Source organism: Trachemys scripta, chromosome 1 (assembly GCF_013100865.1).
Source record: "Trachemys scripta elegans isolate TJP31775 chromosome 1, CAS_Tse_1.0, whole genome shotgun sequence".
NCBI classification, from domain to species: Eukaryota; Metazoa; Chordata; order Testudines; family Emydidae; genus Trachemys; species Trachemys scripta.
Window position 1 is genome coordinate 144,439,789 of NC_048298.1, and position 16,117 is coordinate 144,455,905.

At 47.0% G+C, this 16,117-nt stretch overlaps 1 protein-coding gene across 4 annotated transcripts in view; it reads left to right on the plus strand.

The window, feature by feature from the left end:
- Window positions 1–15,657, plus strand: part of GPR156 (G protein-coupled receptor 156) — a 48,833-nt gene extending 33,176 nt beyond the window's left edge. For all 4 annotated transcript variants that reach the window (XM_034788570.1, XM_034788578.1, XM_034788587.1 and 1 more), the window contains 5 exons: window positions 1,340–1,465; window positions 2,085–2,180; window positions 6,056–6,292; window positions 11,132–11,293; window positions 12,881–15,657. In XM_034788570.1, coding sequence (XP_034644461.1) covers window positions 1,340–1,465; window positions 2,085–2,180; window positions 6,056–6,292; window positions 11,132–11,293; window positions 12,881–14,278 — 2,019 coding nt within the window. In that variant the 3' untranslated portion in view covers window positions 14,279–15,657. The remainder of the gene's footprint in view (window positions 1–1,339; window positions 1,466–2,084; window positions 2,181–6,055; window positions 6,293–11,131; window positions 11,294–12,880) is intronic.
- Window positions 15,658–16,117: the final 460 nt, after the last annotated feature.

Here is a 16,117-nt window from a genome sequence, read left to right on the forward strand (position 1 = left end):
GAGGCACGTGCTTCCTGGAGCTGGCCCTGCCAGAGCTCAGTCTCTGGGTTGGTGGCCTAGCACTTAGTTTTCAGCACCACTGGGGGGAGGCCCTAAGCTCAAACATCTGGATCTTGTTCCCAAACTTTGTTTTAATGATGATACATCCACGCTTCAGAATTTAGACCTGGATCTGGAACAATTCTAATTTTTGGGAGGTTAGAGAAAGAGTCAGATCCAAGGATTTGGATCAGATCCTTAAAGAGAGAAAGCTCTTTGTGAGATATGGTCTGGATCTGGGTTTGGATCTCCAATCATACCTGTAGTTTGGAACTGTTTGGACCTGGGTTTTTCTTCAGAGCCATTTTTGGTTTTTCTAGTTATTTTTAGTATAAAAACGAGTGAAACAAATGTCAGCAAGTATTCCTGACTCCCCGCTCCTGGTGCAACCACTTCAGGAAGGGCTGGAGCAGACCCTCTTTCTGCTGGGGGAGGGTTCTGAAGACCTCTGTGCAGCACAGGACAAAAGGGGGCATGCCGACTGGGAAGAATGTGGGAATTATCTGTATTGATTTTATGAATGTTATCTATATATCTGTGTGGACTTGGGGGTTATTTTGTTGCTGTGCAAAGGGGAACGAAGGTGCTAAATCAGTTTGAGCTAACTTTGGACTGCATGTACCAAAGGCTACTGGGTGTAGACAGCCATAGGCAGACGTACAAGGGAGGAGATAATGCCTTTGACGTTTACCTTCACAAATTGGGATTTGGCTAGTCCTGCAGTCTGAGGTTAGTCTCCAGCTTGAAATCCCAGGGCTTTGAGGTGGGAACTTTCAAACAATAAGATCTGAAGCAATTAAAAAACGGAGCCTCAGAGGAAAGGCGAGACAGCGGGTCAACAGGGAGACTGACTGTAACATAGTCTCCAGGTGCTGGGGTCCCAAGATAAATGGGGGGCCTACCTAAACATGCAGGTAAGGCCAAGCTTAGGTAAGACAATATGTGTATATCGGCTTTTGTTATTTTTAACCTTTTTCTTTCTGCTTGCAATGTCCCTATGGATAAATAAACCATACTCTGTTTTGGAACAAGCTGTTTTCTGTCACTGTATTCACTGCTCCTAGGGAGGATTCTAGAGCAGGAGCAACACCAAGTTGGACCTGCTGCACATAATATGGTTGAAAAACAGGAGGCGCGGTCAAAAATGGTCTATTTTAAATCAGTGGGGTGAATTGTGGGATTCCACTGTGGGGGAAGGGGCAGTATAGACCTGTCATTTGAAAGAGCCCATGAAGAGCCACAGAGGTCACAGGTGCAGCTCATCCCTGAACCATAACACTGACCCTTCTGTGTGTTGCAGATTATCAAAGACCTCCAGCTGCTGGTGGTGGTGCTGGTGCTGGTGCTGGCAGATGCCGTGCTGCTCACAACATGGATTGTCTCTGATCCAGTTCAGTGTTTCCAAAGCTTCAGTGCATCCCTGAGGGTAAGAGGACAATAGCAAGAGGCTGAACACTGCACCTTTGTGTCTGTCATGCGATGATTCAGCCCAGCAGATCTCTGCAGGCATGAAAGATGGAAGGGTTTGTTTTAGAGAAGTTTCTAAGCCACAAATTTTGGAGCTGATCTTCCTCAGAGGTGTGAGGTGTTGTAAACTGGGGTTAGGGTTGGACCCTTATGGAGACAGAGGCCATTTGCGGAGTTCCAGCCAAACATGCCTGAAGCTGGACAGGAGGATCTGGTTCCAGAGCTTTGATTTGCTACCATTATAAGTTCTAACCAATGCCCTGTCTGCCCTGCAGAGAGCATGACCTGGATTCTGCAGCTCTCCAGCATGGGAGACTGGCGAGTCTGTGGCAGGTGCAGAGAAATTTGAAAACTGAAGCTTAATGAGCATGTTGGCAGATGAATACTGAAGCTGGGTATCTTTCCTCCTTGAATTCTCTGCTCTCAATAGCACTTTCCCAGTCGTTAGACCAGCTTTCACGTTTCCACTTTGAAATTTGTGCTTAGACACCCCCTAAACCATGTATCCACTTGTCTGTTTGTCCATCCCTATGGGCTGGAGCAGGAGCCTTCATTTCTGTGTTCTGACTGCCTCCCAGGTGACGGACAAGGGCATGACCTGTTCGGTGGGTAGGATGCAGTTCTGCGCGTCTCTCTACTCCGAACTTTGGCTCATTCTCATTTTAGGGTTTAAGGTATGTAACCTCTCTATTCATGCCTGCATCTCATCTCACCTCCCTCCAGTCTAGCTACAAAATGCTGCTGCTGCTAAAATTCTCTTCCTCCCCTAATACTCTGGCCATTTTACTCCCTTCCCTGGCTGCCTCTCACCTTCAAATTCAAGGTTCTCGTGCTCATCTTGAAGGTTCTTCCCATTCCCATTCAATTCTGCTTCTGTGTTCTCTTTCGCTGTTACCCATCTCCCCTGCCAAGACTCCCTCACAAAAGTCCCCTTTGTATCTTTCTCTCAGTCTCATCTTCATGCTTTTTTCCTTGCTACCCGTTATGCTTGGAACCATCTCTCTCTCTTTGTTTGCAAAACAACATCTCTCACCTCATTCAGATCTCTCCTTAAAACTCACTACTTCCATGAACCCATAGACAAACTGCACAGCTGGGGTAGGGGACCCTGAGTCTGTGCCACAGAACAGTATTAATAATAACCATTTAGGTTTTGTCTACATGGGGAAATTTACTAACATAATTATACCAGTTTAATTATACTGCTGTAGTTATACAGGTTTGACTTCCTGTGTGGCCATTCCTATTGTAGAATAAGAGTGCCACGCAGGGAGTAGTACTGACATAGCAATATAATTACAGTGGTAAATTTCCCTGTGTAGACAAGATTTTAGTTCTTACATAGCACTTTTCATTTGTAGACCTCAAAGGGTTTTACGAATATACATTAACCCCATTTTACAGGTGGGGAAAACTAAGGCATCCAAGGGCCAGATTTAAAAAAGTATTTAGACATTGCTGAGGTGCTTAGGAATTTAGATCACGGTATCCAGGAGTCTTAGGCAGTGTCTAGCCTTCAGCCGCTGCAGCCGCGCCACTGTAAGGTGCGCAGTGTAGCTGCTCTTTGTCACCAGAAGAGAGCTCTCGCAGTGACAAAATAAAACCACCCCAAACGAGGGGCAGTAGCTTCATCACCAGGAGTGTGGCTCCTGCTGACAAAGTGCTGGCCACACCGGCACTTTCTGTCGTTCAGGGGGGTGGTTTTTTTCACACCCCTGAGCGACAAAAGTTTTAACAATGGAAGTGCAGTAGACATAGCCTTAATCTCATATTCAAAAGGGATTTAGGCATTTATGATCCAAAACCCCATTGGCAGACTGATTGGCTTCTATGTGCAAGTCCCTTAAATACTCAAGATATAAGCAATTACTTGGCTGCTCTCCTTGATATCATATGTGTTGATCATCTACATCAGCTCCTTTGCTCCTGTTCTGTATTAAATTTTCCTCTAATCCAGAGGGATTATCTTTATAGTCATTGGCCTCTATGAACTCTTACTGTTCTTGCTTTTAAAAATAAAATATTCTCTTTCCTGATGCCAGCTGCCCATGTTTAATAATTCACTGAGCCTGTCTCTGGTCTCATCTGCAGGGTTTCACACCCATGTAGCTCCATTGTCTTCCCTGGAATTAAGCCTGATTTACACCAATGTAAGTGAGAACAGAATCAGTCCCTTTGTGTACATATGTCACTCCTTATCTTCAAGGGCATTAACATTCTCAACCCCTTGGGAGGCAGTTCAGTATTCTATCCCCATTTTACTGGCACAGAAATGGAGTGACTTTCCCAAGGTTGCACATAGAATCAGTAGCAAAGCCCTTTCTAGAACCCAGGAGTTTTGAATCTGTCCTGTGCTTGTTCCATTAGAGCAACATCCCAGTTTGCCACAAGATGGTACCTTCATCTGTCCCCTGGATATTGTTGCCAGGACAATTACATAGTTTTAAATGGGACATAGATGGCTGCCTATTCTGGCTCGGGGACTAGAAATTGGCTATAGAGCTTTTCACCTTTTTGTCACGAGTTCACAGGTAGCTTGTGGCTGAAAACTGTGATAGTGTGTATGAATGAATTTGAGTCTCGGTCCAGTTCCTAGTGAGACAGACATCAACACCACAGAAGCACCGTCAGAACTGAACTAGTGGCAATCCCAGCAGAGAGGCCACCAGGAGTCATGGTCTTCGAAGCGGAACTCCCTTCTTGCCCATAAAGATGGACTCTCCAGGCTGATGAGCATCCAGCCTCCCGGCAGGCTCATGCTCATTACAAGGCATTGTGAGGGGGCATTGTGAGGGGGCAGTTTGCACTGTCACTATTCCTGTTCTGTGGGCAGAGTGTCGATTGACTGCGTGCAGGGGTGGCAGGTTTGTATATTTTTTGATGGTGCCCAGAACGGGTCAAAGTTCCGCCCCTCCCCCGACACCTGCCTTGTAAGCCAATATATATATATTTTAAAATAATGTAAAAATGTGAGGGCTCTGGAGTGGGGCTGGGGATCAGGGGCTTGGGCAGAGGGTTGGGATGCGGGGGTGTGGGCTGTGGGGTGGGGCTGGGGATGAGGGGGTTTACAGTGCAGGAAGGGGCTCAGTGCTGGGGCAGAGGGTTGGGCTGTGGGGGGTGAGAGCTCTGGCTGAGGGTGTGGGCTCTGGGGTGGGGTGGGGCCAGGGATGAGGAGTTTGGGGTGCAGGCAGGCTGCCCAAGGCTGAGGCCAGAGAGGAGGACTCCCTCCAGCCCTCTCCCTGCCAGCAGCACACTCACCTCACACCACTGTCACTGCACATGCTCCTAGGACCCCTCTTAGGTCCAGGAAGCCCCCTCACCTCCCCTGTGGTGGGTGCCATGCCGGGGGGGCTGCCATCACATGTGTGCCTCCTCCTCTGCTGCTGCCCCTCACTGTAGCCTCACTGGGGGTGGGGGATGGGGCTGCCCCTTGCCCAGCGTGGGGCAGGAGCGGTGACTGTGGGCGGGGAAGCCCCCTGTGTTGGTGGAGGGTCCCACTGCAAAAGGGAACAGTCCGTCCGTCCGAGGTGGAGGGGCAGGGGCAGGGTCAGCCTGCCCTGGCACTAGTGGTTGGGGGGCACTAGGACCCTGTAGTGGCAGTTGATGCCGGGAGCCAGCAGAGCCCAGCGCAGAGATGCAGGGGGCAGCAGTCTGCTGCCCAGGGTGCAGGCAGGGACGCGCAGAGGAGGCGTGTGGGGGCGGCAGGCAGGACCGGGGGAGAGACCCGGCCCCAAACATTGGTGGAGCCAGGCCCCCATGCCCTGAATATTGCTGGAGCATGGGCACCACGGTCCCATATAACTCGCCGCCCCCGACTGCGTGCTCCCTTCAGCACCTTCCACCAACACTCAGGAAATTTTACAGAAGAGAAGAGAAAATAATTGTACTTTACAGGCCAATAGTTTCCCAGAGCTCTCCTTAAAATATGCACCATTTTCTGCTCTTTCTCCAGTCCACTATTTCCTGTTTCTTCCTCTTTTGCCACTTTTTTTTTTTCAATTTACAGATGGCTCCGCTCTGTTTTCTTGGAGTTAGACTCATCGTTCTTTGATGGTAGAACTAATTTCTTCTGTTTCTTTTTCTTCCTTTAAGGAGTTTCTGTCTGTCAGTCTTTGGTGTTCTTTTTCCAGGACTCCGTTCCATTTTGGGCTCCTTTACAATTCTTACTATTGGTTCTGATCAGCAGCACTCTCTGTCAATCTAATCCTAGACTCCCCCATCACAATTCTACTAATACTTCTCAGTCTTGACCTGCAACACCCCCTATTATTCCAGTCTTGCCCCTGTCTCCATCCAGCTCTGCCTATGCACCTCAATTCTGACCTGCAGCAACATGCTGAGTATTTGCTGCCGAGCTACCATATCAAACTGAATTTCTGCATTATAGATCAAAGAGTGTTAATTAAAATTGCACTGAATGTATCTGAGCTTCATTGGCTCAGTATGGGTTGGGGGAAAGACTGTGACATACAGTAATTTTCTTCACTCTGGAAATCTGTAAAACCTCTTCTCCTAAACCAAACCCCTTATCCCTATTTTCTGATTCCAGAGCATCCTGTTGATATATGGGACGTACCTGGCTGGTCTGACAGATAATGTCAGTGCTCCACCAGTGAATCAGTCCTTGATCCTCATTGTTGGGGTCAACCTCATTTTCCTTGCTGCTGGGACAGTTTTTTTAGTTAACTGGTTTTTCTACACTTGGCACAACCTGGTCTTTGGTTTTACATCTGGAGGCATCTTCATCTGTACGACCACAATCAATTGCTTCATCTTTGTTCCACAGGTATGAAACAGACTGTGTTCTAAAGGCCTGGCCTGATAGGTCTCCTCAGATATGAGCACACGTAGATAATGTGTTCTGAAATGCTCACTCTCTTTTTCTTCTGGGATAGCACAACAATACAAATACACAAAGTCTGGGCGGAAGCTCCAGCTGGCTCAGAGGCTGGAGTTGTGATATGGAGCCTTTCATCTTTAACTGCTGGTCATCAGGTCAAATCCAACCAAGGTGGTATCAACTAAAAAATCTTTCCAGTCTGTTTGCTAGTCAGTGGCTTGAGTGAAATGAGTTTTGGGGCCTCTGGTTTTAAGCATTTATATTACACTCATTTATACCAGACTCCTTGGGCTTGGTTCCTTCTTGACTGAAAGCTAAGAATCTGGAAGAGAAAGTGGTGGTTTGGGAAAGGAGGTGGTATGCTGTACTGCTGCTTCCTTCCAAATCTGAGCCCTGCAAACAATGCAGGAATCCCTTCCTTACAGGACATACCAGACTGGAATGTGTTTGCCGAGCACCCCAGAAGGGGTTAGGGGAGGAAGTTGGGGTTTATCCCTGTCCTTACGTTCCTGGGGATCTGTGGTGTCTGCAGACCTCAGGTCTGCAATTTTTTTCCAGTAAATTAAACCTTGCACTTCAGGTTTTTGAATACTATTTCAATTAAATGTTGATAAATAGTGACTAAAATATCACCCAAAAAAGTGACACTGCATTCTCCTGTTTGGACCAAAGTGGCTCAGAAACTGAAGAACTGAGCCAGACCTTGTGGGATTTGAAGCTCTGGTTCCAGGGAGTTTGGACAACCACAGTAACCACATGGCCTCCATCCACGAATCCCCAAGATCACTTTCCTTCCAATGCCTCCTGCCACTCCCCCAAAATATCCAGGGTAACTCACACCACCATCTACTTAATCCCCAAGTCCATAGCAGCTCTGTCCTTCTGGTCAACCCCCAAGAATCCAGTAGCTATGCGTCTCCTCCCAGTCCTTAATGGTGCCTCCTTTCCCTCATGTTCCTGGTGTTCTGACCCCTCCTCCACTTCCCACAGGGCCCTGGTGTCTCTGCTAATCTTCTCCTCTCCCCCTTTCCTCTCTGTGGCTCTGCCCCTTATTTATGGGGTTTGGTAAAAGAAGTGGCCACTGCCATCTGCTTCTCCCCTGGGTAGGTGACCACCTCCCCACATATTGCTCCCATAGCAAAGCCAGGGTGCTCTAGGAGCCACCAGAGGAGTTTGTGGAGTGGGAGAGGAGCAGGCAGATGGGCAAGAGACTTCAAAGGAGACACTAGTTGTTTTTCTAGCTCTCTGGTAGCTGTGGGCTGTTCCTGCCATGGAAGGGGTGAATTTGGCAGTTTTCCCCACCCTACTAGTCCTCTGCTCTCCCCTCCTCTGCCTTGACAAGCAGCGATGGGAGGGGCAGCCCTTGGAGCCACCCCTAGACTTGTGACTACCAACCGCCACTGATTTGGTCAATATGATACCCCTGCAGGGAATACTGGTGTTTGAATCAGAGGTCATAATACAAGAGAGTGAGCCCAGCACTATACATGGGTGCAAAGGTCCATCAACGGGCAGTTGTGCACATGGACTTGGACAACGGGATTGGTTACTGCTGGTGAATCTAATCTGTTCTGCTGAGGTTCTTATACCACACTCATCACCATAGTACTGAGCACCTTACAGCCTCTACTCCATCTCTCTTGTCCTTCTCTCTCTCTCTGCCATAGTGTTCCTCTTCCAGAGAAGCAGGTCAGTGAGCGAGCCTGCGTGCTGCAATGCAGGCAGGCAGCTTCACTGGGCTCTGATGCTTCCTGGGCTGACAGTGGGTTTTGCTGTCCCCTGGGACCTCTGCTCTTCTCCACACTCAGATAGTAAAGCCCAGCTCTCCAGTGTGGGAGGGGGAGGAGTGGGAGCTATTTTAAGAAAAGCTATTGACAGGGCTTCCTGTATATTTCAGGAGGAATCTGATGTGCTAGGCCACAGTCTGTCTGTGTTAATGGATACAATCTGCAGGTTGCTATAAGAAGAGAGAAAAGAAGAAATGGATGGTGGTTGGTTTCTATATTGGTTAAGGAGTTGAGGGCTCAAGGGAATGAGCCAGGGAGGGAGGAACAGAGATAGAACTGTCTTAAACCAGGCCCAGGAAAGAGAGGGTCTGTACGAGTGCATTTGCCAGCACCCCTCAATCTTGACCTGCAGCCCCCCCTGTTACTCTGTCTGTGAGACCCACACAGCTGCACCAAAACACCTCAGTCCTAACCTACAGAACCTCCTGCTCTTTCTGCCTACCCACAGCTAATTCCTGCTCTGCATGATGATTCCTCCCATCTGGTACTTGCATCACTCCCCAAGCCCAGTTCTGTCCTCAGTGAAATATGGAAGCTACAGAGAGGTGACAAATACCCTTCTGTTCTGTTCAGCCAGATGGTGAGGCACTTTGGCTACCTTACTTTGTGTTCCCCACCTTGAGGCCCTTCTGTCTCAAACACTAAAATCTGCTACTCCCTAAAGAATCCACCCAGATAGTGCTTTCCCCTCCTCTAGCGCCCTCACTCCTGAGCTTCATCAACATGAATTAAACTTCACAATCCTGGGGAGGTCTGTGAGCCCCATTCTACAGATGGGGAAATGGAAGCACAGTGAGAGGCAGCAGTTTGCCTGAGCCCACACAGCAAATTCATGTCAGAGCCAGAATATAACCTGGAACTTTTGATGTTCAGTTTCCATCTTCTACCACTAGATGACAGTTCTCCCTATAAAATCACCTGAGTGAACCCTGCCTTCGCTCCTCTCTCTTCCTTCCCCAGATTGGGTAGTCTGTCTCCCTGGGCTGTCAGTTCAGTATGGTGCATGCTGCATTGTTACCTTCCACCTGCTCTGATGAGGACACTGGTGGTCAAATGATGAGGAAGAACAGGAGGAGGAGAATATGTTGCTGTGAAAGCAATTGATCAAGACAGTGGAGTGGGGACCAGATCATTGGAGCAAGATTCCCGGGACAGGGGAAAAATTAACTAAAGGGGTTACAGAGCCTATCACTTTAGGGTGTCTCTTTTAATCTGGATTAGGTTAGTAGTGCCAAAGGTCATCTCTGATAGCCCATGAAAAATTAATTAGTGGACAACAGACCACATCACAAAAGATACCATCACAACTGATGCTTGCAGTCTCAAAGGGGAAAGCACTGAATGGACCACTGAGTTCCCCTTTCATTCCTAGGGAAGGTATCTTTTGTTTATGACTGAGGCACATGGATACGGGTGGAATAGAGGAAAATTGACCTGCTGTTGCTTCCTGGGTAGTTCATGTTCTCTGGTTAAAGGCAGTCACTCTCCAGGGCTGTTGATCCAGTGCCTTTCACCAGCACTATATGCATGTAAACATTTTTTTTTTAAAGCTAGTGCAATTTTTTAAAAATACCTGTTTAAGATTCCATATCATAACAGAAGTACATAAAATAATGAAGGGCAGAGAGAGGGTAAATCAGGTGTTCCTCTTTACTCTCATAATACAGGATTAATACAACCCATTTAAAGAAAAAGCCCATTGTATGATTAACCCATGGAACTCACTGCCACTAGTTATCACAGAGGCCAAGAACTTAGGAGGATTTTAAAAGGATTGGCGTTTAAATTGATAATGAAAACATCCACAGTTGCTATCTGTGATACATAAATGTATAAATCCTCATTCTGCAAGGCAAAAGCCAACTGCTGACAAGGGTTAGGCAGAAACGTTTGCAATAAGCAAATTATTCCATAATTGTCCATTACAAGGTTTCTTGCACCATTCTGTGAAATCCTTGGTACTTGCCATTGTTGGAGACAAGATAGTGGACTAGGGCTGGCAATTCTTATGTTCCTCTCAGTAGCAGAATTCATGTGAAAACTGAAGCATAACAAGTAATTACATTTTATACCCAAATATTTGTGAATAATTCCCACCTTTATTTCTTCCTGATATTGTGAGGTCAGGTCAGGTGCCTGTTTCTTCTTCAGGACCTCATGTCCTCAATAACTTTGTCTAGGGAGGGCTGGAAGTTGCTCTGTGATAGATCAGCTGTGTCAGGAATCAGTTGCTGCAGTGGAATTGTCCTGATTAGCTAGACTGTAAGCTCTTTGAAACAGGGAGCAGATCCTCTCGGTAAAGTGCCTAGCATTCTGTTGGTGCTATTCAAATAATAATATATTTTCAAGTAGTGAAGGAGGAGCTGATTTCCAGCTATTGAGCTGCACCATGCAATTTATCATAGAGTTCCTGCATGCACAGTTGTTCTGTTGCTGATCTGAGAGCTTGAGCTTTTTATCTAGCTCAAGCTTTGTAATTCACCTTTTGTTTTGTTGGCTTGATTTTCCTAATAGTTTTGCTCTTCCATCATTCATCTGAAATAGATGAACAGCTGGAGCCTGAATGCACTAGGTTTTCATTCTGACACCAGGGAAAAAAAAGCTGATATTGAGTGGTATTGGTTTTCAACATATCATTCATGATTCAAGATTAAGAAAGTGTGTGTGAGACATTATCTTTGTCTATTTCTGACTCAGAGGGGCCCTGGTTTACAACACAGTTAAAGACTGTAGCATAGGCAGGATCTAACTGTCTACACAAGCAGCCAAAACCAAAGGCTACACAGGGATGGGGGTGGGGGGTGAGGGGAGGATCAAGGCGCGCGTGTGTGAATTTACCCCTTTGTCTCTGTCTCTGTGCATGTCTGTGTCACGCCCTCTCTTTGTCTCTCCCTGCTCTTTGTGTGTGTGTGTGTGTGTCTCTGTCTGCATCTATCTGTCTGTCTCTCTACGTGTATATATATTTCATGTGTATATAATGGATGTTTGCACTCAACAGCTCAGGCAGTGGAAAGCCTTTGAGGAAGAACAGAACCAAACCATTAGCCACATGGCAAAATATTTTTCCAGCCCCAGCAAGAGCTTCCACTCCATGTACAGTGAAGAGCAGATCTGCCAGCTGATAGGGGAGAAGAACTCCATGCAACGGCTGCTTACTGAGGTAATCTGCACTCACAAGCAGCTTGTGCTAGTGGAAAGAGCAGTCCCAGCCATTGATCTCCCTCTGGCTCAGTGGCCAGCAGCTGTTGTCCTCCCTCTGCTGTACTCTCTCCCCGCCTCCTGCTTTGTCTGCTGAAGGATTTGTAGGTTAGAATACCCTCTGTCACAAATCGATCAAAATGGAGATTTCCCATTGCATCAGCTTTCCTCAAGAAATAATACATGGAAAGGAATTTTTTAAAATGATTTGACCTCTTTTTCCCAGATTTATCAAACCTGATGCATAAATTAGGGCAACTGGCAGAAAACTGGCCTGATTTTTTGGAGCTCACACAAAGATCTAATTTAGAGGGGATGCGTCCTATCCCAAAAGGTCTCCAGCTCCCACTCCCTTTCAGCTTTCTTCAAATTATACCACCAGAAGTGCTTTGGCTGTTAGAACAACATTATGTTCCAATGTAATTGGTGCAAATGTTTCTATATGCAATCTCTCAAATACCCACATCTTGCAAATGTTCAAGGACATGTTGAGGTGCAGCTAGGAAAGGAACAGGTTGCACATGCTTCATGTTTCATTTTAAAGATATGTGATTCTGCTATTTCAAACTATAATTATTTAAAATCTAGAAGCTAATAGGGTAGAACTGTGCAAGACTGGAATTTTAGAAGCTAGAATATCAGGGTTGGAAGGGACCTCAGGAGATCATCTAGTCTAACCCCCTGCTCAAAGCAGGACAAATCCCCAAACTTTTTTTTTACCCCAGTTCCCTAAATGGCCCCCTCAAGGATTGAACTCACAACCCTGGGTTTAGCAGGCCAATGCTCAAACCACTGAGCTGTCCCACTTCTATATGGAACTTTGAATGATTGTATCTGGATTCTCCGATCTGTACAAAAAAGTGCCATTTCTGTACTGCAGTGTAATGGTTTGCTTTCCAGTAAGTAGGCCCCAGTGGAGCAATTTTTTTCCTGCTGCATTTTCTTAATGTCCCACTTTTTTGTCTCTAAGACATTCATCTATTCTATATAGACAGCTCAAAGACCAGGTCTAGACTCACAAATTAAGTTGCTCCAGCTACATCGCTCAGGGGTGTGAAAAATCCACTCCCTGAGCATCGTAGTTAAGTCAACCTAACCCACGGTATAGTCAGCACTAGGCAGGGGAGCTGGAACAGTTTTTATAGTAGGGGAGCTGAGAGCCATTGAACCAAACTGTAAACGCTGGATATGATGGAAATCACTTCAAGCCAGGGGGTGCAGCAGCACCCCCAGCACCTCTAGTTCCTGCACCTGCAGTAGGTCAATGGAAGAATTCGTCTGTTGACCTAGCTATCGCCTCTCAAGGAGGTGGATTACCTAGGCCAATGGGAGAACCTCTCCCGTCACTGTAGTAAGTGGCTGCACTGCAATTGTGCTGCTGTAGCGTTTCAAGAGTAGACAAGCCCAAAGACTGCCACTCTAGCATTTCCTCTGAAAAACAGACTGATTTCCTGACCTGTTTGCCTTTAAATCCTCAACCTTAATGCAGTATTAGCATTGTTTTCTGCACCAAATTTGATGTATTTATTAATTTTTTTATTTGTTACAGAAAAATGCTGTGATCGAAAGCCTCCAGGAGCAAGTGAACAATGCTAAGGAGAAGCTGATGAGGCTGATGTCTGCAGAGTGCAGCTATGATTTGATGGGCCTCGCTGTTCCTTCCACATCCTTCTCCATCTTGCCTCAGAACACAGGTAGCCATGTTGAGTCCAGTGGCTGTGCCATGGAAGCTGAAGGGCTGCATGGAGACAATTTTCCTCCTGGTCAAGAGCAGAACCCTTGGCACTGTCCCAGTCTCCCAGATACACAGTGCAGTCCAGTGTCTGTTGGCAAACAAGTTTGTGTTGGTATCACCCAGAACCATAAACATATAAAGCACCAAAACACTTCACCAGAAGATCTTAGTTGCTATGAGGCACTGTTTTGTAACCCTATGGACATCTCCAAATACAGCTCTAAGGATGTCCAAGAGCAATGGAGGCCTCCAAACAACAAGAAATGTATCGACAATCCACCAATACCATTGAGCCAGAATCTCTCAGCAGTTGATGGGAGAGCAGAGCAACCAGAGAGCTCAGCAGCAACCAAAGAGCAGCCCTCAAAGGTCAGTGAAAAGTTGCAGGAAATCTTGCAAGAGCTGAGCATTGGCGGCATAGTTAGTGCCCAGGCATCACCCAGGGGGCCTAGGCAACCCAGCCACAATGCAGAACATGAAAATAGTGCAGCCTGGAGACCCTGGGAGAGTTACACAGGCATCTGCACTTACCTTAGTCCTTACAGGACAAGACGGCAAAGAAGAAGAAGAATCCCAGTCCATCCACCTTCCACCTGCTTTCCTGCGTCCACGACCCCACAAGCGTGGAGTCTCACAAACAAAGCAGTCAGCAGGACACAGAGCGGACAGAGCACTTGGAGCCGTCATGGATTAACACAAACATCTCTGGATAAAGCAGGTGACACCAGTGATGGAAGGTTCCTCTATCAGCCATCACCCTCCTCATCAGTCATCGACAAAATGTGCAGCTTCCAGCTGAAGCATAGGAAGAACTGGCCTGACGAACAAAGCCATGAAGGGAACGGCCAAGTTTCAAACAAACACCAAGGCTCTGCCCAAGTGAAGAACTGCAGTGCTCGGCTGTATCCCTCCAGTCCCCGCAGCCTCCAGCAGCAGCAGGGGGATGCTGGGAGGGACCTGGAACAACCCCTTGTGCCTTCCCTGTGCCTTTATCCAGACTCTGACTCCAGTAGCAGCTCGGAGGAGACGTTCAGCTGCTGCCACAGGCCTCACTGTGAAATCTGCTTCCACAGCCCTGGGGACTCCAGTGACAGCTGCACCACTGACACAGACCCAGAGCCTGGCGGGTTCCTAGCCCACTGGGCAAAGCTTTATGGCAGGCCTCAGCCCATCGTGAACTTCAAAGATGATCTGAAACCCACGTTGGTGTAAATGTAAATGAAGACATCCTATTCCAGAGGCATCCCCCCAGACAAGTTGTATTTTAAACAGCATGGAAGGAACGCACCATCTGAGGGAAGTGAGTTGCTCAGAGAACTGGGAATGGGATATAAAGGCCCAGATTCACAAAGCTGCTTAAGTGCCTAGTTCCCAGTGAAATTAATGGGAGTTAGGTGCCCAAGTACCTTTGTGAATCTGGGCCAAAGCCTTTACCTGTCTAGGATGCTAATTCAGATCCAGTCTAGGTCAGGAGTGACTGACAATCACAACCATCTGATAGCTGGTTAGTGGTATTATTGAAATGAGTTGGCGGTTTTAGTCTAGTTGCTATGGACAGCTGCCCACATCACATACAAACTCATCACACTAATTGGCCTTCTTGTCAGCACTCTGAGCAGGGAGGTCAAGGATTGAATTGACCAGGCTGACTGTACTACCCTCCCATCCTAGAGGGCTCCTTCTGGGTCGGAGGTGATTTGCACAGCTGGGGAGCAGTGTATGGGGAAGACTTGAATAGCTTTGACCCATGCTCTTCCTGCTCTGTACAGCACACAGCCAAACAGAGACCTTCAGTCCCCCAGAGCTGTCAATGTGGAACCTTTCACCAACATTGCATTCAATTCGAATTTGTAAAAAAGAAATGTGGAATTATTTTCTCCTTGGCATTCAGCCTTAATGAGCTAGTCTCTCAACACAGCAAGAATCTGGGGGTGGCAGAAAACACTAGACTTCCTATTTTTGTTTTGTTGTCTCTGAGCAAGCTAATGAAATCCAAGGCTGACTTCTCCAGATCTGACTTTGCATTTCACTCAGTTTAAATATACAGCAGCGGGTAGATACTGAGCAGAACTGAAGGGGGAAAGCAGAAAAAGCTTGACAGCACTGCAGACGATTTTTTAAAATTGGGTTTGTGTCCTTTTGTGCTTCTTTATGGTGGACACAATAGGTGAGAAAGGTTTGGAGTTTCTTAGTATTTTCTGCTCATGTTTACCTTAGATATATCAGGAATATCAAATCTGGTATCCCTGCTTTTGCTGGAAGACTTCTTGGGGGAGACAACCTCAGATAGTTATTGCGATCTGCCACATCTTTACATAGGAGGAGAGGGGTGCTGAAATTTTGGTTGAATGGAGGTCTGTGTTAGACAGGCATTAACAAAAATGAAACAGTTTTAAACAATGTAAGTAAAAATCCCCTTTCAATTACTCTCTGGCAATGTTAGAATTCTACTAGTGCTCTAGCCTTGGGGTTCTCAACCTTTTTCTTTATGAGGCCGCCCCAGGATACTATAAAAACTCCATGGCCCACGTATGCCACAATAACTGGTTTTCTGCATATAAAAACCAGGGCCGGCATTAGGGGGTAGCAACCAGGTCAACTGCCTGGGGCCCCATGCCACAGGGCCCCCCCATGAAGCTACATTACTCAGGCTTCGGCTTCAGCCCTAGGTGACGGGGCTCAGGGCCCTGGACTTCAGCCCTATGTGGTTGGGCTTCAGCTTTCTACCCTAGGCCCCAGCTGGCTCCAGTCCAATGTCTTTCTACCCTGGGCCCCAGTCTAATGCTAGCCCTGCTTGGCAGCCCACCTGAAACCTGCTCGCAGCCCCCCCAGAGGGCTCCAGACCCTGGCTGAGAACCACTGAGAACCCATAGAATCTTCCAGGCTTGACAAGGCCTGGATTTCTAAGGTAAAAACAATCAAAAATGTATCTTCTGAAAAAAAAAATCCCACCTTTCAGCCCTGCTTTGTCCATAATAAAGACACAAACAAGAACACCATCCCAATTTTGTTTTCCTTCACTTGTCACCTCTAACAGTTAAAGAAAACCAG